This window comes from Gouania willdenowi, chromosome 12 (genome assembly GCF_900634775.1).
Source record: "Gouania willdenowi chromosome 12, fGouWil2.1, whole genome shotgun sequence".
In the NCBI taxonomy this organism is placed as follows: domain Eukaryota; kingdom Metazoa; phylum Chordata; class Actinopteri; order Blenniiformes; family Gobiesocidae; genus Gouania; species Gouania willdenowi.
The window spans coordinates 29,740,909-29,764,622 of NC_041055.1; the positions used below are offsets into that span (position 1 = coordinate 29,740,909).

General features: G+C 37.1%; 1 protein-coding gene across 2 annotated transcripts in view; it reads left to right on the forward strand.

Annotated features, from left to right (window-relative positions):
- fibcd1b (fibrinogen C domain containing 1b) overlaps nt 1-23,714 on the forward strand; it is a 171,570-nt gene that overhangs the window by 137,829 nt on the left and 10,027 nt on the right. For both annotated transcript variants that reach the window (XM_028463541.1, XM_028463542.1), the window contains one exon: nt 23,029-23,208. In XM_028463541.1, coding sequence (XP_028319342.1) covers nt 23,029-23,208 — 180 coding nt within the window. The remainder of the gene's footprint in view (nt 1-23,028; nt 23,209-23,714) is intronic.

The window sequence follows — 23,714 nt, forward strand, 5'->3', positions numbered from 1 at the left end:
GATCATTTAAAATGTTTTAACACTTGTTCATGCCATAATTTTGCTCTATAGTTGTTTTTTCATAGTATTCTGAGCATAATGCAGTGTTGTCAGTCGGACAAACAGGGTATTTGCATTGAAAAGTTAGAGAAGAGGGGTACTTGAGCCCAAAAAGTGTGAGAACCCCTGCTTTAGAGCATGTTGTAAATCTTTATAGCATTGTACACACACTTTGCAGATTTCCTTCCCCACTCATACACACTGATAATTAAAATCCAGGAAAAAAAACAAGTCATGTGCTTCCAAAGCTGAATTAGTTTGCACTCTATATTTACTTCCTCGTCACGGCACACTGCACATTTTAAAATGCTTCAGAAAACGGTGTTTTTTTGCTAAATCTTTTTTTTTTCCAGAGTAATTGGCTTCACATGAAAGGAGCTCCATGCCTGTGTAGTTCTTTAGTCGCTGATTAGTCACTTAGCACAAAGCTAAATCTTTGAAAAGGTGAACAACTATGTTCTTCTAAGGCACAATGGCCTCTCCCCCCTGCACTGGATGGATGACGTTTGTCCAAGGTCATCAACACGTGGCCTCCACTGTGGGTGCATCATGGGTTCACTATGGTGGCATGAGGTGAAACGCTCACACAGTTTAAATAAATGAGCCAGTACATCACTCTGATGTTTGCTGATCTGTATCTGTGACACATTTTCAGAAATAAAGGCCTTAAATAAGAATGAAACCTCTTACATTTGTTTGCTTTGATCTTTAAAAGAGCTGAAAAACTAGTAGAAATATACTGTATAACAAGAAACGCTGCATAGCCAAAAGAAAATGCAAGTAAGAACTGAGCCCGATGGACTCAGAATAACCCCTCGAAGTCAGTATAAGGGCATTGTATTTTTTTACCTTTTTTCTCCAACTACACCAAACTTGCCATATTTGAACCTATTTTCATCACTTTCTCTTGCCATATTGTTGCTCCTTTTAGTACATTTTTGCTACATTACTCTAATTTCTGCAGAAAAATGTGCAGAAAAGTCAAATTTCAATGACTTTTCCACCTAATGTCACATATGTTGACCCAATATTGTCACTTTTAACCTCTTTTTCATCACATTTAATGCTTATTTTCACATTTTTTCATGCCCATTTTTTGCGAGTTTAAACTGATTGTTTCAATATTGACAATTTAAACCCTTTTTACCACTTTTTAATTAAAAACATTATTTACATCTTTAAGATGACTATACTACAGCACGAGATGATAATAAACTTTCTGGAGAACAGTGGACATTATTCAGATTCTCACCCTTTCCACCACCTTTTCCACCTAATGTCACACACTGTATGTTGAGCCATTATTGTCACTTTTAACCTCTTTTTCCACATTTTATGTTTATTTTTGCCAATTTATCCACATTCACGATTTGTCATGCCCATTATTTGCTAGATTAAACTAACTTTTAACATTTAAAATCTCATTTCATAGTTTTTTGTCACTTTTAACCCATTTTATTCTGATGAAAGGTCTTTGGCACCTTTATTTTTGGGGTTGCGGGCTAAAAAGGTGGAGAACCTCTACTCTAAACCAACAAACGGGATGAGTGTGGGAAAACCAGATGTCAGGATTATATCTTACAATATCTTATCCGTAATGACAAAGCGAAATATAAACTACAATCCCCTGCGATCTATTATTTAGAGCACATGTAAGTGTTTTCAGTTAAAGCTTCTCCAATACACCGTTCATATTCAATCAATAATTCAGCGCTGAGTGAGAATCCTCTTCCTGTGAGTCAGACTGGCTGATGTGGGTCCAGTCAGGGCCCAACAATCACCACACAGTGATGATGCATGGGCCTGCAGCTCCGCCCCCTGCTCTCTCCCTGTGTGGGTGGACTGCGCTGCCTCTGATTGGTGCGTCTCTCCCCCAGCACACTCTCCATCCACAGCAGATTGCAGTGCTGGAGGGGAGATAGCTGCAATTTGAAGCAATTCGCCTTGTAATTCCGATATGTATGAGCACCAGAGCAATCCACGGCCCTCTTTACAAGACCCAGGTACTTTATTTAAAGCCTCTCATCACGAATCAACAGGAATACCCCCCCCCCCCCCCCCCCCTCCCTCCACCCCTCCCTACACCTTACTGTGCTCTTTAAAGCACTCTGAAACAGAGAAGGGACTTTATCAACAGGGAGATGTAAAACCTTTATGAGGGGTGCGAGCCCATAAAGAAACATGGAATAAGAACAGATGGGCTGATTGAAAATTCGATTTAAGAGAGACTGAAATCATTCTAAACTACAGTGACAGCCTGTTGTAGCGCCTGCTGCGTTTCACTCCATCAGTTTAGTCGTGTTTCAGGAAAGATCGACGGTATTATTGTATTATTTTATATATACATCAGTGTGTTACTGATCATGTGGTAAAAAAACACACACTCTGGGTGCGTTCACACCCAAATCCGAACCTTGAAAAGATCCAACTCGGCCCGCAGGAGAAAGTTTGCATGTTTGTTGAAGTGCAAACTTAGGCACTATGTTGTTGAAACTGGTTCGTATTTGGCCCCCCAACTAAAATTAATATCAATATTTCCATGAATAAGGAAGCCTAACAAAGTAATGCGATGTGAAACAAATTAGATTATAGACAATATGTTTTAGTGTATTTTACAGCTGGTTTACGACATGGGTCAAAACTGATCCGTTATCATAAGAGATGCTAACAGAAAGCTAACAAAAGAGGATGGTTATGTTTTATGGCCTTATTTATCGAAGGCTCAGTAATTATGATGAATTGAATTTGAACTTTAGTAATTGAGAACATAATTGTAATTGACTTTCAGGGGATTAAAAAATATACATATTGTAATTGTATTTGTCAGTTTTCAATTGCCAAATACATTGTTCTCGTTGGAGTTATTATTTTTCTTTCAAAACTCCTTTGTCGTGGAACTCCTCTTAGGCTAATAATGCAGAACTAATGACATGTCTGTCATCTCATAGGAGCCGCAGGATACCGCAGTTGATCCAAAATGTCAAAGTCAAGGTCAAGGTCGCGTCAAGTGTCAATAACCAACTTTTCTATATATCTACGAATATTTATTGTACAAATTTGATGCTTACATTTATGAAAAGCTCATCTAGTGGAGTATTTTTCTTTTTTGTTGGACAGAAGTTTTACGACCTACCAGTAAAAAGATTGGTAGGGGTCAAAGTTCATGACGTCACAAAAACAAAAGACTTTTATAACTTGGCCACAAATTGAGATGCAGTGTTCAGACTGGTACCATTGAACGACATTTCCTTTTAATGTGTGACCTTGAGCGAAGGTCAAGGTCAGTCTTCTGTTTTTCTTGCATTGAAACTTTCAATTTAATTAGTAAAAAGAACAAACTTGTCAACAAATCCATCAAATTGCCAAAAACATATTCACCTTGTGAATACAGATCTTTCCTAGTTTTAATTGTATTTTGAAAAAATGTCACTCAGCGTAATCATAATTGAGTTACAATTGAACGTGGATAATTGAAGAAGCAATATTCTATGCCTAGAGAAGTCTCTACAGACTGGTTAGTGGTTTGTTCATGTAACTGCACCAGAGGCTGTTTGGATCAATCAATCAATCAATCATCAATCAATCTTTATTTGTATAGCGTCAAATCATAACCAATGGTATCTCAAGACACTTTACAGTAGAGCAGTCTTAAGGACGAACTCTTCATTTTATGGATACACACATATGCATATATACGTATATACACATACATATGTATCCCACACCCAACATGAATTCATCATGGCGGCAAGGAAAACCTTCTGTTAAGCAGCAGGAACCTTGTGTGGATCCCATTCCTATGATGAACAGCCATCCACGTTATGCTGTGTTGGGTGTGTGCAGAGGAAAGGGTGGAGACAGAGTTGTTGAGACTCTGTAACTCCACACTGAGGATCCCACGGACCTGCAAGACAAAAGCCAGAAGGAGTACAGGAGCAAACACACAAGGGAAGAAGCAGACATAGAGGGAGTGTTTGAGAGAGGAATGGGGCCCCTCTCCGGTCCCTCTCTAACCTAAATGACCTCTCTCTTAACGCCCTCTCCAACCTCTCTCCAACCGAGCATGCCAGACCCCCCCCCGGCAGTCTATGCCTATTGCATCTTAATTATGAGCTATGAGCTGGTTCCTAACTAAAAGCTTTACCAAAGAGGAATGTTTTGAGCCTAACCTTAAAGGTAGAGAGGGTGTCTGCCCCCCGAACCGTGGTTGGTAGATGGTTCCAGAGAAGTGGGGCCTGATAACTGAAAGCTCTTCCTCCTATACTACTTTTAGAGACGAATGGAACAACGAGTAGTCCAGCATTTTGAGAGCGTAGTGTTCTGGGGGGATTGTATGGCACTACAAGCTCCTTGAGATAGACTGGTGCCTGTCCATTTAGGGCTTTATAAGTGAGAAGAAGAATCTTGAATTCTATTCTATATTTTATGGGAAGCCAATGCAGAGAGGCTAATACAGGAGTAATGTGATCTCTTCTCCTAGTTTTAGTCAGTACACGTGCTGCAGCATTTTGAACCAGCTGAAGTGTCTTAAGCGACTTGCTCGGGCAGCCTGCTAAAAGAGAGTTACAATAATCCAGTCTAGAGGTAACAAAAGCATGGACTAGTTTTTCGGCGTCGCCCTGAGACAGGATAGATCTGATTTTAGCAATGTTACGGAGATGAAAGAAGGCAGTTCTTGAAGTTTGTTTTATGTGAGAGTTGAAGGATAAGTCCTGATCAAATAGAACCCCAAGGTTTTTAACAGTTGTGCTGTGTGCCAGAGTAATGCCATCTAGGGCAGTTAGGCTAGCATAGGTTTCTCTAAGGTGTCGTGGGCCCAGTACAATGACCTCACTCTTGTCTGAGTTGAGAAGAAGAAAATTTTGGTCCATCCAGGCCCTAATGTCCTTTAGACAGGCCTCAAGTTTAGATAGCTGATTTGTCTCACCTGGCTTCATTGATACATACAGTTGGGTATCATCAGCATAGCAGTGAAAGTTAACAGAGTATTTTCTCATAACATTACCAAGGGGGATCATATAGATACAGAAGAGGATTGGACCTAGCACTGAGCCCTGAGGAACCCCGTAGCTTACTTTAGTGTACACAGAAGACTTATTATTCACGTGTACAAACTGGTACCTATCAGATAGGTAGGACTTAAACCAGTTTAGGGCAGTCCCTGTGATTCCAAGTAATTTCTCTAATCTCTCTAGTAGAATATAGTGATCTATAGTGTCAAAAGCTGCACTAAGATCTAATAAAACCAGCACTGACAGTCGTCCTTCATCTGAAGCCCAGAGTAGATCATTAGTTACTTTAACTAAAGCAGTCTCTGTGCTGTGTTGAGCTCTAAAACCTGACTGGAAGTCCTCGAACAGGCTGTTGTTTTGAAGAAATTCACAGAGCTGAGCTGCCACAACTTTCTCAAGAATCTTTGAAATAAAAGGAAGATTAGATATAGGCCTGTAGTTTGCTAAAGTGCTGGAATCAAGAGTAGGTTTTTTGAGAAGGGGTTTGATTACAGCTACTTTAAAGGACTGTGGCACGTAGCCTATTGATAGGGATATATTTATTGTCTCCAACAAAGATGGGCAGACTAGGGGAATAATTTCTTTAAACAGCTTAGTTGGGATCGGATCTGAAAGGCAGGTTGATGGTTTGGAGGATGAAATAATAGAGTTAAGTTCCTGAAGTCCTATATGTGTGAAACAGTTTAGGTTAGGCCTATTTACATTTAATGGTACAGCAGGCCCAGGTGAAGGCAGGGAGTGGCTAATTTTATCTCTAATCTTGTGAATTTTATTGTTAAAAAATGTCATAAAGTCCTCACAGCTGAGGGCTAGAGGAATCATGGGCTCAATAGAGCTCTGACTTTGTGTTAGCCTGGCTACAGTGCTGAAAAGGTACCTCGGATTATTTTTATTTTCTTCAATTAGTGAGGAATAGTATGTAGATCGACTATGTCGTAAGGCTGTCATGTATTTACTATGGCTTTCTTGCCAGAGTATTCGTGACTCCTCTGTTTTATTGGAGCGCCACATTCTCTCTAATTTACGGGTTGTTTGTTTGAGTGTGTGAGTTTCAGAGCTAAACCACGGAGCTTTCCTCTGACGTTTAATGGTTTTTTCCCTCAATGGGGCAATTGAGTCCAAGGTGGATTTTAGTAGACTAGCAGAGCTATCGACAAGCAGATCCAGTTGAGAGGGGTTATAATTAATATCATAGTTATTTATTGGATGGTGCACTGAGTTTAAGGCAGCAGGAATGGCCTCTTTAAATTTAGCCACAGCACTATTGGACAGATTTCTACTCGTAACTATTTTATTGCACAGTGCGAGATCCTCTAGGATAATGTTAAAAGATATTAAAAAGTGATCTGATAGCAGAGGATTTTCAGGGTAGACTTTTAGTTCATTTATATCAAGGCCATATGTTAGAACAAGATCAAGAGTATGATTTAAATGATGAGTAGCTTCATTAATAGTTTGAAAAAAGCCAACTGAGTCTATTAGGGACATAAAGGCTGAGCTCAGGCTATCACTATCTTTATCCACATGGATATTAAAATCTCCTACTATCAGTATTTTATCAGAACTGAGGACTAAGTTTGATATAAACTCAGAGAATTCTGATAGAAATTCAGAATAAGGGCCTGGAGGACGGTAAATTATCGCAAATAAGACTGGCTGGCAGGTTTTTGATTCGGTATGAGATAAATTTAGAACCAGGCTTTCAAAGGAAATGTAACTGGCCTTTGGTTTAGGATAGATTAGGAGAGAGGAATGATAAATAGCTGCTACACCACCTCCACGGCCTATGTCTCGTGGCATATGAGTATTTAAATGACTGGGAGGAGTGGCTTCATTTAAACTAACATATTCATCTTGATACAGCCATGTTTCAGTTAAACAGAATAAATCAAAGTTATTTTCTGAGATAAGGTCATTTACTAGTAGAGATTTGGATCTCAGTGATCTAATATTTAATAGAGCACATCTAATGGTTTTATGTTTTGGTGTTTCTAGATTTGAGATTTTAATTTTTTTCAGATTTTTATAATTGATAGCTCTTTTATTTGATTTTATGTTAAAATCATTGTGAAATTTGGGTCGGGGGACTGACACCGTCTCCATAAAATAATATTCATCACCATCACAGCAGTTGCCATGGCGATGAACACAGCTATCATAATAGCAATGGGAGGGATACTGTCCTAAGGCAAGCGCAGAGGGGCGTGGAGGACTCCCCCTCTGTAACATGGTCTCATTCATGAGATGTCATAAATGTGCCATGTTTTCTGATAGTAGAGATGCTCCCTCCAAAGTAGGATGGATTCCATCTCTTCCTATCAGGTTCGGTTTTCCCCAGAAGGATCTCCAATTATCAATGAAGCCCACCTCGTTTTCTGGACACCACCTCGATAGCCAGCGGTTAAATGATGACATGCGGCTATACATGTCATCACTGGTCAGATTTGGTAAGGGACCAGAGAAAATTACGGAGTCCGACATTGTTTTAGCATAAGCACAAACTGATTCAATGTTCACTTTGGTTGCTTCCGACTGACGACGTCGGGAGTCATTAGTGCCGACATGGAGGACTATCCTATCAAACTTACGATTACTCTTTGCCAGCAACTTTAGATTTGATTCTATGTCGCCCGCTCTGGCCCCTGGGATGCACCTCACGATGCCCGCTGACTTCGCTAGCTTCACGTTTCTCACTATGGAGTCGCCAATTATCAGAGTTTGTTCCCCGGTGAGTGTGTTGTCCTCACGGAGGGGGGAGAACCTGTTTGAGACGTGAACATGGTGGTGTCCCGAGCGGCTTTTTGACCTTCGACTATGCTTACCACGGACAGTAACCCACTCATTGCTGGCCGGGGGGGAAGCTAAGCTAGAGCTAGCACGGTCCGCACCGGCTAGGTCCTGCTTGCTAGCTTCTGTTTTGGTATCAGGGGTGCGGAACCGCTTCTCCAGATTGTTGATCCTCGCCTCCATATCTAACAGTACGCTACACTTTATGCAACTACCATTGTCCCTAAAGGAGGACAAGGAGTAACTAAACATCTGACACACCGGGCAGGAGAGCGGAGGGGAGGAGAGAGAAGCCATAGGTGCTAAATTTAAGCTAAGCTAAGCTAAGGACAAAAGGAAGTTTAAAGGAGATTACACTGCCTATAAGAGGCGGGATTGCTTTTTACTTAACCTTCGTACGTTTAACTCTACGGTAAAACAAGTGTTTTCAAGGCTAAAATATCAATGACAACAAGTTTGATTAGCGTTAGCAGAACACAGTAGTAGAGCGCTGCAAACAGCGGTAGAGTGTAAACAGGAAATGATCGATACGTCACCACGTCAGCACGATCAGAAGTTGTTCTCTCAACGCAAACCGAGTCAAACCACTTAATAGGACCGAGTCTGGGACTGAACCGGTGTGAATGCACTCCTAAACTGTTCAGTTTGCAGTTGTAATATGTATGCATTTTTTAGTATTAATTTCTAGAGGTGAATGAGTGCAAAGCTTCTGTTTGTGTAACAGACCAAGGTGAGGAACACCTTGGTCTGTGAGTCATGTGGGATTAAAAGGACATGGAGGATAAATCATGGAATAATAGACACAAAACCAGGAAATAGCCATGAACACACCTGATTTCAAAGTAAAAGTCAAAGGAGGATTTCCATCCTCTCCTTGCTGTCACTATGTATCCAACCTGTGATGGATGGATGGTTGGATGAACTTTAGGGTTTTAGAACATAAAGCTTCATCCATTGACACTTTCCTCTGCTTTCAGGTTTTAACTTTAGATTCAGAAAAAGAAAGGCTTAACGTATCCATTCCACTGCCCTTCTCTTTAGTCTTTATCCATAATGGTTTCATCTCGTCTGTGATCAAAGTCCTCGTGGCGTTTCCGTGTTCCTCTTCATGCTTTCCTGTTTGACACCCACTATTTTTCCTCTTTTCATTAATCATTTTTCTCTCGTCTTGCTCAGTTATGGCTCACATTTTAATGCGTTTTGTCGTTTCACCGATTCCCCCACAGACTAAAAAAATGAAGTCCATCTTATTGCAATTTATAAAGGATTACTGGTTCTTATTAAGCCCAGCATTAGTTCCATAGCAGCACAGCGTACTGAGACTGTGTATAGAGCAAACAATTGATTACGTGTATCAAATAAATATATTTATTTGTAAGGTTCTGCTTCCAATAGATCAATGATTCCAACCACTGGTACTCGGAAACACTTTTTCATTTCAAAATAAGAGGAACTGGTTCCTATCTCCTTTTTCAACTATTTTTTTAGACAAATATACCAGAAGCTAACAGTACTATTGCTCAAAAAACAAACAAATTGACAAGAAAAAACACAAAATGAGAAAAAAAAACAAACAAAACAACAGTAAATGACACCAAAACACACAAATTGACAACAATAGCACACAAAATAGCAAACCAAACCTTTGTTCTGTCCTGTATTAATGTTCAAACACAAAATAACTCATAAAACACACAAAATGACAACAACAAAAAAACAAAATGAGCAAAGAATACATTAAATGGCTCCAAAAACACAAAAAAAGAGAATATGCCAAATTACAAAAGCACACTTTTGACTGCAAAAAAGATAAAAATGCCAACAAAAATGTACAAAATTAGTTTTAACACACAAAACAACAAAAATGTCGTCAAAATGTCATCAAAAACACACAAATTGACGACAATCGCACAAAAAACAACAACAAAATGACCACAAAAAATAATTTGTTCCTTCCTGTATTAATGTTCAGGTTTGTCATTATTCTATATACGCCTATAGCCAGAAACACCTATTTTTGTCAAATGTTGTGCAATTGAATATAGATATTAACTGTTCTACTTGTACAAAATGAAACTCTTTCACTTTGATTAAAGATCTGGGAGTAATGATGACACTTGTGTTGCTTTTATAGCTGAAAGTCATAATTGTTATGAGATTATTGTGTATTATTCCAACAGCCAATGGTTATTTTCATTATCTAATGAACTGTTTTTGGTTTCAGTACCATCATATACTCATTGGGGCTGTGTGATGGATCCCATCACCATCTGTTTCACGTTCTTACTGTCGAGCTGGAACTACTGTACTCATTTGGTATTACCTGAGAGCACCTCTCAATATTAATGTGGTCCTTTCTCTGAATTACAGACCTGAAAAGATGCCAAATGTCCTCAGCATTTGTCACCATGTCTCCCTCCATCACTTCTCTCCTGGGTCTCCTTTCACCTATTCCTGCTCAGTCTTTCCACCCCGAAGGTTAATTTCTGATTATATCAGACGGGATGGCTTGTTGGTCCTCATTCGTCTCTTTCATGACTTTATTACTTTACTACTGCCACTTGTGCAAAGTCTACAGCTCATTGGATGGCGTTTGGAATAGTTTAGCTTTAGGGGAGGAGGATGAAACCTACTGTAATGTGAAGAATTTTGGTTTATTGTTTCACCGCTGATAAATGCTTACATTTCTACAATAACCCAGAACACTGTGGGCTCTATCGGCCTGTCAAAGATCAAAGCTGCTGGAAAAAGACTGGTGCACATAACAAAACACACACAGAGGTTACTGACGTGTTAGCCACTTAAAGAAAATATGAAATGCCAACGCTTCCATTCTGCTTTCTTTCCATAGTTGCTCCGTTTTTAAAGCTCCGTTCACTGTTGACGTGTGATTCTGAGTGACACGTGCAGTAAGACTGTGATTACAGAACCATCTGTAAAATCCCAATCAGCTGCAAAGCCTCAGCTCACGTATCGACTTCAGCGCTCAGCTACACCTGAGGGAATTTATTTCATTCACCAACACACACTGTGTCGCCTAATAACTAAATATAAGCATTAATAATGTGTAATATGTCATTTTGATTCATTTATAGTATTTGCTTTTTAGCACATGTTAAAGCTGCTATCTCAGATAATCTTTTTATTAGATAAAATCATAGTGTGGGCCTCATAGATCAATGAATCAAACATCAATTACTGAAAAAAAAAAGACAAGCAAAAGGTGGAAATCACTGCCTTGAAGGTTTGTTTTCATCTCCACAATAAACACTGTGTTTGTTGACACTTTAACGCATTGCATTGTGGGATGTGGAGTACCGTAAGTAAACAGATGCACAGATGTCTTTTTATTTCGGCTGTCAATCAATTAAAAAGAAAGTACTAATTAATTGTGCAATTTTCTATAATTATTTGCGATTAATCACATTTTTCTACTTAAGACTGAAGTTTGTAATAGATATTGTTTATTTATGAAAAACCATAGAATTAATGTAAGGCAAGGCAAATGTATTTGTATCATACACAAGGGCTTTACATGATCAAAAAGTACAACAAAAATTCAATCAACAGCTTAAAAATCAATAAGAACATTTAAAATAATCAGTAAAACATTTAAAATCAGCAATGGAGCATTAAAACACAGAAATATGTGTCAGTTTATCAAAAAATAAAAATACATTTTTCTTATATTAACTTACAGAACATTTCAAAACCCAGACCTATATGATATATCGGTTGATGATTTGTTTTAATTGATTGACAGCCATATTAAAAACACTTAACATTCAACTAATCGCTTTCAAGCGGCAATTTTGATCTTTTTCCTTTCTTCTTTTTAGAGTAAAATATGTTTGATTCAATGATTTATGAGGCAAACACTGTTATTACATTTAATAAAGAATTATGATGCCAGCAGCTTTTCTTTATGTATAATTTCCTTTTTTTTTATTTGATAGTTTCTTGTTGTTTTTTTTTTTTTTTTCTTTCTCCATATCACCTCAATTTCAGTTGTGTGCATGAGCAGTGACCAACATTTTTTATTTTTTTTTGTAAGAAATGGAAATTGGTGGATTTTATTATTGATTATTAATTATTTATAAATAATGTTTCTCAAACTGTATCTGTCTTTTATTTTCTTTTTCTTTTTTTAAATGAAGCAATTGACTCCATAGAGCTGTCATGAGGACACTGTGTGTAAATAGAGTAAATATTCCCCAGATATTTATTCCCAAGATAGACTCAGCCTAGAGATCAACTCTGAACAAATAATACCAGAAAAATATTCATTCAGCACAAGAATATTTTGCATTCTGTTAATTCTGGTTTGCGTTAGTTATTGTTGCTCAGAGGAAGTGTGGCCCTCTCACTCCTTATGAAAGATGATGGACCATTTTATCCCTGATTCAACCCTTTATATAAATTTAGAGAGAGTGTGAACATTTGGAAAATGAGTCGTCAATTTTAAAGATCAAAGGACGTCAGTGGGGAAATGCTTTGATGTATAAATCCTTTGTATAGCAGGTAGTAAAAAAAATCCTGTATGCTGTAATCACTGTGCAACGTCGGAATCACTCATTTGTGTGTGAATTTGAATGCGAAATCTTGAATTACATTTTAATTTATAGTAAAAAAAAAAAACAGGCTGTGTTCCAACAAAAACACAAATCATAACAGAAATTTGGAACCCTCATCCATGACTGCTTTGTGTCTCTTGTTTTTAATTCATTTTATTTTCCCACAATTTCACCACCGCCAATTAAGCTTTGAGTTCTTTTTCTATAGTAAATCATCTAACACACTTATGTCAAACTCAAGGACCGGGGGCCAAATCCAGCCCTTTAGACCATCCAGTTCGGCCCACAGGAGAAAGTAGAAAAAGACAAAAAAAACATGATTTATTGTGTAAATTACCAAATAATTCAGTTGTAGATCTCTCAGCCCTTCTAAATGCACTAATTCAAGGAAATTCCATAATATTTGGAGGATGGTAATTCTCCCCATGCATGACTGCAGTAATTTCAAATATTAAATTGTTCAAAGAACTAAATTTTTCTCGAATATTTTCACATAATTACCTCCAAATGGAGTAATAAATTGTCACAAAATCAATACGATTTAAAATAGAAAATCCTGCAGAGATTGATAGCCATCACTTATTTCCTGGATATTGTGTGCACCTTACAGACTTTATGTATTATTTATATGGCGAAGTGCAAACTTCGGGGACATTAATGTTTTAAATTTAAGAATTTACTTTTTTCCTGCCTTAAATATGCTTGAGATCAAAGTACTTTGTATTCAGCCCCTGAACTAAAATGACATTGACACCCCTGATAATGTGTTCTTTATCTAGTCAACCATCTAACAGGAAAGGCACTGATTTCCATCTGCACTTACCTCATTATCGGATGTATATAGATACATAATGTATGTTGCTGATAGCTGTAGTCATAACATGGCTGAGCCTCCTCAGGCAGAGACCTTGGTGTATGCTATCAGTGTATGATGGTATCTGGCCTGCTTAGGGGCAGTCTGACCAGGAGAAGTTCACTCTTTATGAAACATAATGGACCATGTAAATCCCTTTATTAAATCTAGAGATGTGTGAACATTTGGAAAATGAGTCAAAGGACGTCAGTGGGGAAATGCTTTGCTGTATAATCCTTTGTACAGCAGGTAGTAAAAAAAAAAATCCAACTTCATATGTTATGTCTTTTCTTGGCGGAATAACAAAACCGTGCACATAAAGAAAGGAAAAAAATCACTTCCCTGAATTGGATTTTGTGGGCAGAAAGTTACAGCGAGGTGTCGTAAAGCAACCATTTTGACAGTTAATCATAAAACTCTTTTGCTTTTTGTCCCACCAAATGTCACAGTTTGGCTCCGAGGAAGCAGCACACGTCACACCTGTCTCTGTTTCTCCACCTGTTCTCCTATCTTTTGATGAGAAGGTAGGAACCAGCAATAGTGAGCTTTTTGTGTTCCCTGAGAGGAAGCGACGGCCGCCACCACCATCTCTGCTAAAGGCTACAGAAACTGTCCCTGTGCCTATGGAAATGGCTTTTCTTCTTCTTACAATTTCCAATTCACAACCTCTGTTGGGATAAAACGGCCAGACAAAGATTAAGGATGCTCTCTGTGGTGGCGGAGGCAAAGAAGACAATACGAGGGAGGGGGCGGGGCTTGACTTATGGTGGTAGGGGGTGATGAGAGTGCATCTCTCTGCTGAGACAGTCTCAGGAGCTGCCCCCCAGCAACAGAGGGAGGAAAGCATAATGAATAATTAACTGGGAGAAATGTCACAAACGGCAGTGGAAGGAGTAATCATTCCTCCGCTAGGTTCACAGATGTGTTTTTCCCTTCTTATCCGTTCCCTTTATGGCCCGTAGTGATGCATGCATTATGTTGAAAACCATAAGAAAACCTCAGCCCTAAAAGCATCTCATACGTCCTCCGACATATTATTCAAATAAAAGCAAATAAATCATTAATATTTGGGCCTTTTAGCAGTATACTACAGAGGCATCTCATGTCAGATCTGCTCCATTTTTCATCTAGTCATTGATGTAAATCTCGTTAGCTTTTAAACCAGACATAGGCAACGGGCGGCTCGGGGGCCAAAGGCACTCCTTGGTCTAATTTTATGCGGCCCCCAAAGTAAACATACAAAATAACAGAAAAATACACAAAACAAAAGCCAGAACACAAAACTACTACAAAAGGACAATAGTAATACACAAAATAACAAACCCTAACAACAAAAATACACAAAATGACAACAAAACTAGACAGAATGACAAGAAAAATCCACAGTACTTTCAAACAAGCAAAACAACAACACAAATACACAATATAACTCCAAAAAAACACAGATTTTAAACAGAGAATGTGGCCCTCGGTTTAGTTTTGTGCAGTCCCCAAAGTAAACGTACAAAAAGACAGAAAAATACACAAAACAAACGCCAGAATACACAACTACTCCAAAAAGACAAACAGTAATACACAAAATAACAAACCCTAATAACAAAAATACACAAAATGACAACAAAACTTGACAGACAAAAAAACACACAAACAAATGACTCTGCAAAGCCACAGTACTAGCAAACAAGCAAAACGACAACAGAAATACACAATATGACTCCAACAAAACGTAGATTTTATAGGAAAACTACACAAAAGAACAACAGAAATGCACAAAATGTCTCGTAACAAGCAAAAACAACAACAAACAAATACAGAATGACAGAAAAAACACAAAATTAGAAAGCATCTGTTTTTTTCCTGTTAACGCTCAGATTGATTATTATTCTAAATACTGACATGAATGTTGATAATGTGGTCGACTGCCATAAACTCTGCTGTTTTCCATTAATGAATTCCATTAAAAACTTGTGGTTCCATTTATTTTTGGACTAACACAACAGGTCCAAATAAAGAAAGAATGTAAATGATTAATTTTTGTCACGATTTTAAAGCAGCTACAGTTGTCCCTCTCTTCATTGAATTCAGAGCCGTGAAAATGAGTTATGGATTACTTTGACCTGGTTTAATGAAGTAATTGCAGTTATCCATCATTTAATTGCCACTTTTCATTAATATGACTCAAAAAAGGAGCGATAGTTTGCTACTGCATGTTTTAATGATTTATACATTTGATTTCAGACGTTTTCTCATGTAGTGGAATGACATTTGCATTCAGTCTTATACTGACACGCTACTATTATTCATTATTCACACGATAATAATGTTTACCTTTGGTTCAAATGTTTGAGCAACTAGATTAATGTCATTTATGCCAAAGAGGCCAAATTTATAAGTTTTAGTTAGTTTGTTTGTTTGTTAACAGAATTACATCAAAAGTACGTCACAGATTTTGACCGAATCTTTATGAGATTGTGCATTTCATCATGATTTTTCCCAAAAATGTGGGTGTCCATACATTTGCATCTACTTCATCATTATTAATGGGGATATAAAATAATTCTAAACCTTTAAATTGATCATAATCAGGATAGTTTAGCGTTTAGCGCAGGTTTTTGAGTGTTCTTGTTTATTTATTCATAACCTTCATTTAAACAGGTAGTCCTATTGAGACGACATCTTATTTTCAAGAGAGATCTAGTTTAAATAATCATTTAAAACATTTATATAACAGTTACAGACATGTTAAATGCAACAAAAAAATCCTTTAAATTCCAGCGCTTAGCAGAGTAGCTACAAATGCTAAACAGAAACAGGTTGACGGGGATTTTCAAAGGTTTTTAATAGTTTTAATTAAATAAAACCGGACAACTTTAGATCTCGTTGAGTTGCACTGTCCCTAATTCTGCACATAGAAGCAAGCATTTACCGTAACACACTTGAAAAAAAAAAAAAATAGCTCAAATCAAACTAATAGAAACAAACTACTGCAACAGGAAAGTCCACATGTTATTTATTCATTTATTTAGTTGTTCATCTTTGTTTATTGTTTTTAACGGTGTACCTGGTCTCCGTTAAACGTTGAATTAGTGAGAAGAACGTTTTCTTCCCATCGGAGCAATCAGCATGCTAATGATAAGCAAAACTCCCCCAAATTCGCTCTTGTATTTCAAGCTATTTAAAATGAATAAATAAACCTTCATAACAATATCATTTAATTACCAGAGAACACCTGAGCTGTTAGATTTTAAGCAAAGCAGCCTGTGTTGTTGCTGCACTCGTGTCTCTCTAATTATTCTGAATTGGAGTTTTACGGAGATACTCGGGGGATTTAATTAAAGTTATGTAAATACAGTTGGATTCTTTAAATAGATGTGTGCTGCATATGTCTTTGTATATTTTCTGTTTTGTTTTGGAGGTTGGTTTCCTTTCATATGAAAAAGAAAACATCCTTAGTTTTCCTTTTGAAGTTTGTCAAATCACTGCAGGGTTCGCTTCCCTTTGTTGTTTACCATTGATTGTGTTTTTCAAAGGACTGTGACAAGTAATCTATTCCCACAAATGAGAAATTTTAGTTTCTCTGAAAATAAGTTGCTTTTAGTTTTTATGCGTAGTGTTTAAACATTGAGTTACTGCATTCCCTTAAAGTATAGACATGGGCAACATGTGGCTCGGGGGCCACATGCAACCCTCTGCCTAATTTGATGTGGTCCCCCAAAGTAAACAAAATGACAGAAAAAGTCAAACAAAAAAGCAAGAATACATTTGAAAATGCAAAGAATTACAACATTGCAGGAAAATACATTAAAAGACAAAAAAAATCACACAAAACTACTACAAAAATGAACAAAACAACAACAGTAATACAAAAAAAATACTCCAAATAACACCACAGGATGACAAAAATACACAAAATGACTCAAAAAACACACAAAATTACTGAAAATGACGACAAAACTGCACAAAAAGACAAAACAAACACAAAAAATTACTCCGCAAGTCCACAGTACTAACAAGCAAGCAAAACCACAACATGAATACACAATATGAATCCAAAAAAACGTACATTTTACTGGAAAAATGCACAAAAAAAGGCAAGAATACATTTTTAAAAATACAAAGAATTACAACATTGCATTAAAATACAGTAAAAGACAAGAAAAATACTCCAAAAACACACAAAACTACTACAAAAATGGACAAAACGACAACAGTAATACAAAAAAATCACTCCAAATAACACCACAGGTCGACAAAAATTCACAAAATGCCTAAAAAAACAAACAAAATTACTGAAAATGGCAATAAAAGTACACAAACAGACAAGAAAAACACAGAAAATTACTAATAACAGTACTAACAAACAAGTAAAACAACAGAAATACACAAATCACTCTAAAAAATGCAAAATGACAACATAAATACACAATATGACTACAAAAAACTTACACAAAAGGACAACAGAAATGCCCAAAAATGTAATCATAACAAGCAAGACAACAATAAACATACACAGAATGACAGAAAAACACAAAATTACTATAAAACCTCTTTGTTTCCTGTATTAATGCTCAGATTGGTTATTATTCTGAATGCTGACATGAATGTTGATACACCTCTGGACTGGCTGTAAAATGTATAAAATTAGTCACCTGACATAATGAACGTATTAATGAGTGATTGTTTACCGTTCAATTGCTGATCTGATGTAGAAAGGAAACGAATGCCATCAACCTCCCGTTAGGCTAGATTAAACCCAAAGTAAGTGTTTGGGGCCCAGACTGTGAGCTCCTGTCTTTGAATAATAATGGGCTCTTTCAGCTGTGCTTGTCATCAAATTAGGCCTTTATTTCAGAAGAGACGCTCTCACAGAGCAATCTCCACTTTCATGGAATTCAAATTAGGCAAGTGGTCGGGTTCACGTTTGCAAGCTTTGAGAAGAAGGAGAAAAAAAATGTGATGATTGTTAAAAGACTTAAAACAATGCTAATCAGTTTCATAAAAACACTTTCTCCTCCCTGTGATGTGGCTGTAACCAGAGTCAATTACATTTTTATTATGATTACATGATGCATTTTTTTTTCTATTCACAAATCAATCACAATTATTGTTATTTGTTCTTCCTAATCAATGAAAATGTAGGTTTTAGTATTTACAATGTGGGCATCTGGGCCTATTTTGTGTCAGTAAACCCCTAGATTTAAATTTTTAAAAATAGTAAAATGTGGGAAAGCTTAATATGAAATATATTTTAATAAATAACTACATACTGTATGTGTAGAACTGTATATAGAACTATAACATGGTTCCTCAGTTTTGCATTGACTTATAATTGACAATTTTTGTAGAATTTTCATGGCATATTACAATTACAAAGTCAATTATCTGACCTCAATTACAATTTAATTACAATTACGACAACAACAGATTTTTAAAATTACAATTACAACTACAGTATTTGCATTTCCTGTAGAAAATACAAGGGAGGATGCCAGTGCTGGCCCACGTCACACTGCATCAGCTTAGCATTAGCATGCATTAGCATTAGTATTAGCTAGCATTATCATTAATATTATCTAGCATTGGCATTAGCTATAATTAACTTTAACATTAGCAAAGCATTAGCAATAGCATTAGCCAAGCAATAGCATCAACCTCGCATTAACACCAACCTAACATTAGCATTAGCCTAGCAAAAGCGATTAGTCTAGCAATAGCATTAACCTAACATTAGCATTAGCCTAGCATTGGTATTAACCTAGCATTACCATTAGCCTAGCATTGGTATTAACCGAGCATTAGCATTAAACTAGCATTAGCATTAACATTAGCATTAGCCTAGCAATAGTATTAAGTTTTTTATAGCAACAGTGCTGTTTTGAAAAAAAAACTGTACTTGGCAAAATAAACTTATCTGATTTCTAGCATTATTATCAACCTAGCATTAGCACTAAACTAGCATTAGCTAAACATGAACCCAACAATAGCTGAACATTGGTAATAAGGTAGAGAACAGATGAAATGAGTTGAAATGGGCTGAAGGTCGTAGCTGAACATGTTAAAGGTTGAATGGTCACAGTCGGTTGAAGAAAGGCTGGGGATGAAGGGGTTAAAAGTAAAAAGAGCTGAAATTTCCAACAGATATGAATGGAAAATAAATTAAAAAAAAATGTAATAAGTCTCGAAGTTTAAAAGTTAAAAATGATAAAAGTGATGCCATAAATCTCGGGAACTTTCAGAATTTTTTGATAGCTTATTTGTCAAAATCGGACAAACGGTGTCGGAGGAGTTAACGCAGACGGAATAAAAAATGGATTACAATAGTGATGATGCCCCCTGCCTCCTCACTAATGATAATTGAGCCCATCCCTGACTGTAACCGTTGGGGGGACACTTGGTAACGTTAGAGAAGCGTCAGTGAAACCAACCCTTAAGCAGAGACTTGAGCCAACAGCTTGTTCCACATGCCCTAAATCCATCCTTTCGTTTTCAACCACAAACCCTTTGAAGTTCCTTCATCTTTTCATTCTATTTTTGTCTCTATTATTAACAACCACTGTACATGTATATCGGGCGTTTACAAGCATCGGGCAGGATGTTTAATGGAGCCTCGGAGCTAAAGTTCACTTGTGTGTGTTTGTCTTCCTGCATCGTAGATTAGGGTTCCAGGGACTTGGTTCTTCCTCTTTTCTTTCCTGCTTGACACATTATTCGTCTTGTACCTTTGATCAGACCATGAGAAGAAAACTTGCCCCTGGTAGCACCATCACTCTTGCACTGCGGGAGGCACACATAAAGCGTGGGGGGGGGGGCAAGGGAAGAGGGGATGGAAGCCCTGTTCTCCCTCTGGCACTTTCTGTGCTTTCTTACACCGTCTGTGAGGGATTTCATAATAATTATGAAATCATTTGGAAGGCTTATGATGAAGCTATGAATCTAGAGTTGCTGAGACAGGTGGATGTTTGCTCTAAGGTTGGTTCTGAAGTCTTTTTCAATGAGATTGTCAGAATTAATGACTCAGTGGTGTTTATTCCAGCCATGTTTTGTCACATGTCGACTGATTTAGAATTTACAGCATCAGGAAAACCCTTTATATGAATATTTTAGTATTATTTTTATTATGTATTGCAGTTCAAATCAGTGGCATCCCTACCCTAGGCTGTTTTATTGAAAAATCTACTTTCCGACGGTCCTTGAACGCCCCTCGTTTACCACACGATAACAGAGCAACAAAAAGTCTGTATTCTACGCCATCTGTAATGCCAACAACATCAGGGTGACCATACGTCCAGGTTTATTCAGTGATGGTTTATAAATTAATCGATTTGTCTGTGTTTTCCAGGGACCTTGAACGCATCTTGGGGAACACGTTGGTTTAAAACACTGTAACTTTGCTAATATTTGCTTTATCTGAGAATTTTCACCAGTTGCTGAAAGCTAAGGAGTTGGTCTACACAGTCATTTTATTAAAACGTGACAGAATCATTAAAGATATCACTTTGCTTTGGCATAATTGTCACACAAGAGGAAAAGAGAAAGATCTGACCAAAGTCCAAGAGAGAGGGAAATTAAAAGTAATAATAGTTTTCATTTCTATAAGGATTTGAGTACAGATTGTTTGTATATGTATAATAAAGGTGATTAACTTGGGTTGCCACTGATTTCAGATTTTTTTGTTTTTGTTATAAAGAGAGAAATAACTGTTTAAGGACAAGAACAACTTATTTATCTACTATATTGCATTCTGCCGTTATAAGGTAAAGTCAAAAAAACGTTGAGTACTTTTTGAGTATACCGAGGTCGGTCCAGGTGTCCTCTTTTTTTTGGAAATCAAATTATGGTCACCCTACACAACATATACACATAATTTTACTCTGAAATTACTTAATGGAACTTTAGATGTCTGGGGATAAGTAGTAAAGCTATGATAAACTGCATATTGTGTTTATTTTGCCCCTGGTTCAAACAACTTAGATTTTTCATAAAAGGATGAACACATCTTATATATTCTATATCTCTCCTCTGCACATGTTCCAACCATCTCGACGTGGCCACTTTGATCTTATCATCCAACTGTTCCACCTTAGCTGATCCTATGATCTTATTTCTAATCTTGTGCATCATGGCCCGTCGTAAGCAAGACCTCAGGGTTCTTTTCTGCCAGCTATGGCTTGACCTCCACCTTGAACTATTACATCCTGTTAGCTCTCAGTAACTATAGAGATTTAGAGCTGCAATCTAACAGATTGGGCCAGTGGGGAGGTGTCGTGGGTTGTTAGCATGTCTGCCTAACAAAAATAAAGGTTCGGTTTTGATTCCTGAGGCGAAACGCTCTCTTGGGATCATCCAGTTTGGATGTTTGTCCAGTGATTGCGTGGGTCGTCTCTGGGTACTACAGCTTCCTTCCATAAATCTCCTAGGTTGATTTGAGTGGGTGAAATTGTCTGTAGGCCTGAAGAAAATAGACGAATGGATGTAAAATATTTCTTATTGCAAAAACATAAAATAAATTGATGTACTTTATTCACAAAAGAGCACTGAGAAATCAAAAAACCTCCACCAAGCACCAAATATTCTTTGCCAGATATTGGTAGTTATCTGGATGAGTGATCCTGATCATAGTACTATGATCAATCACACTTTAAAGCACATGTGTCAAAATACGACCCTTAGGATCATCCAATTCGGCCCGCAGGAGAAAGTAAAAATGAAAAAGAAAAGATGAATCATTGTGTAAATGAAACACTACAAAATTTGCAGTTGCTCACAGTTTTTATCTCACAGTTGAAGTCATTTTTAATGTTTAACAGTTAAAAAACCTCAAAATTCTTAGAAAATCAATTAGTTTCACTCAAATTATGACATAATGTTTCCCTTAATTAAATAGAAATTGGTCAGAAAATCTAGGATTTTCAAAGTAAAGATCCTGTTGGGACTGATTTCTGTCACTTATACATGGATATAGTTGGTTTCTTACATATTCTGTATTTCATGTATACGTATAAGTGCAAAGTAGGGCACAATAATGTTGACATTACTCGTTTTTCCACATAAAATCTATGGGCCACTTGAGATAAAACCGCTCCGTATTTGGCCAACGAACTAAAATGAGTTTGGAAGAAATTTCTATCCCTAATAATAACAATACAGTAGGTCTAAAGGTATGGGAAAAATTGCGATAGTATTCACAATCTGGATACTATACGGATTAAACTTGGGGGGTCATTGAAGAACCAACCTGACGTAACTGGTTCAAATGTCATAAAGATGGGTCATTGAATTCTAAAATTTTTTGACTTTTAAAACTGATCCAGAATCAGTATATTAATCCAGATCTCCTTTCAAAATGTAACGGAATCTTCCATGAACTAAGGTCTGTATTTGTTTAAAATGTGGTCAAAATCTTTGAAGTACTTCTGATGTAATTCTGCAAAACAAACAAAGAAATGAATAAACACTGGTTAAAATATGACCTAAAAGACCATCGACCATTAATCTAGATGCTTAAACATTTGTGTTTATTTCAAGCACAGTTATGGATGGTTTGCTCACTTTCTCAAAGGAAAAAAACAATCCTGTGTTTAATAGAAATCCACCACTTTCATAGAAGGATCTTAATGGGATGATAACTCTAATCTTTTTTCATCTTATCTTTAGAAAACTGCACCGTTCACAGGCAGCTTGGATCATATTTGCTGAGCACAGCATAATAACTGTTTTGGTCACTGTGTCATTTTTCTCAATTTGCTTTGTTTTCTCCATCCAGGCTTGAAACAGATCAATGCGTTGTCCATCCAGGGCAACTATGAGCTCCGTATCGACTTGGAGGACTTTGAAAATAGCACAGCATATGCTCAGTATTCTACGTTTGGAGTGGGCCTTTTCTCTGTGGACGCCGATGACGATGGATACCCTTTGACTGTGGGAGACTATTCTGGCAACGCAGGTGAGAACTAAAAACTGTAGGAACTGTTGTTAGCTTCTGTATGCTAGCACTGGAACCATGATAATGTTGTTGGTGATGTGTAATTCCAGAACTCTCTCCTGGTTAGTTTTAGTTAGACTGTTCCAAAGCAGACCAGATGCCATCGTACAATGACCACGTTTACATGAGAGCTTTTAATTCCCCTTTAATTCCGAATAAAAGCTAAATCCTCTTTAAACTGACCTTGTAAACACCTAATTCGGAATGAAAATGGCAATTCTGAATTTAACTTAAATTCAAATTAGATGGCTGATTTATTCCGATTTTAATTCCGAATTAAATAAGTCCTCGATCTTGTAGATGCTTAATTTGGCTTTTAGTTCAATTCAACATTATTTATTTAGCGTAAAACACAACTATAGTCAACTCAAAGTGCTGTTTTAATTAATTCCAGTCATTGTGCGCATGCTCACGACATAATCAAAGATGGCCATCCAGACTTGAGCCAAGACTATTTCTTTTACAAG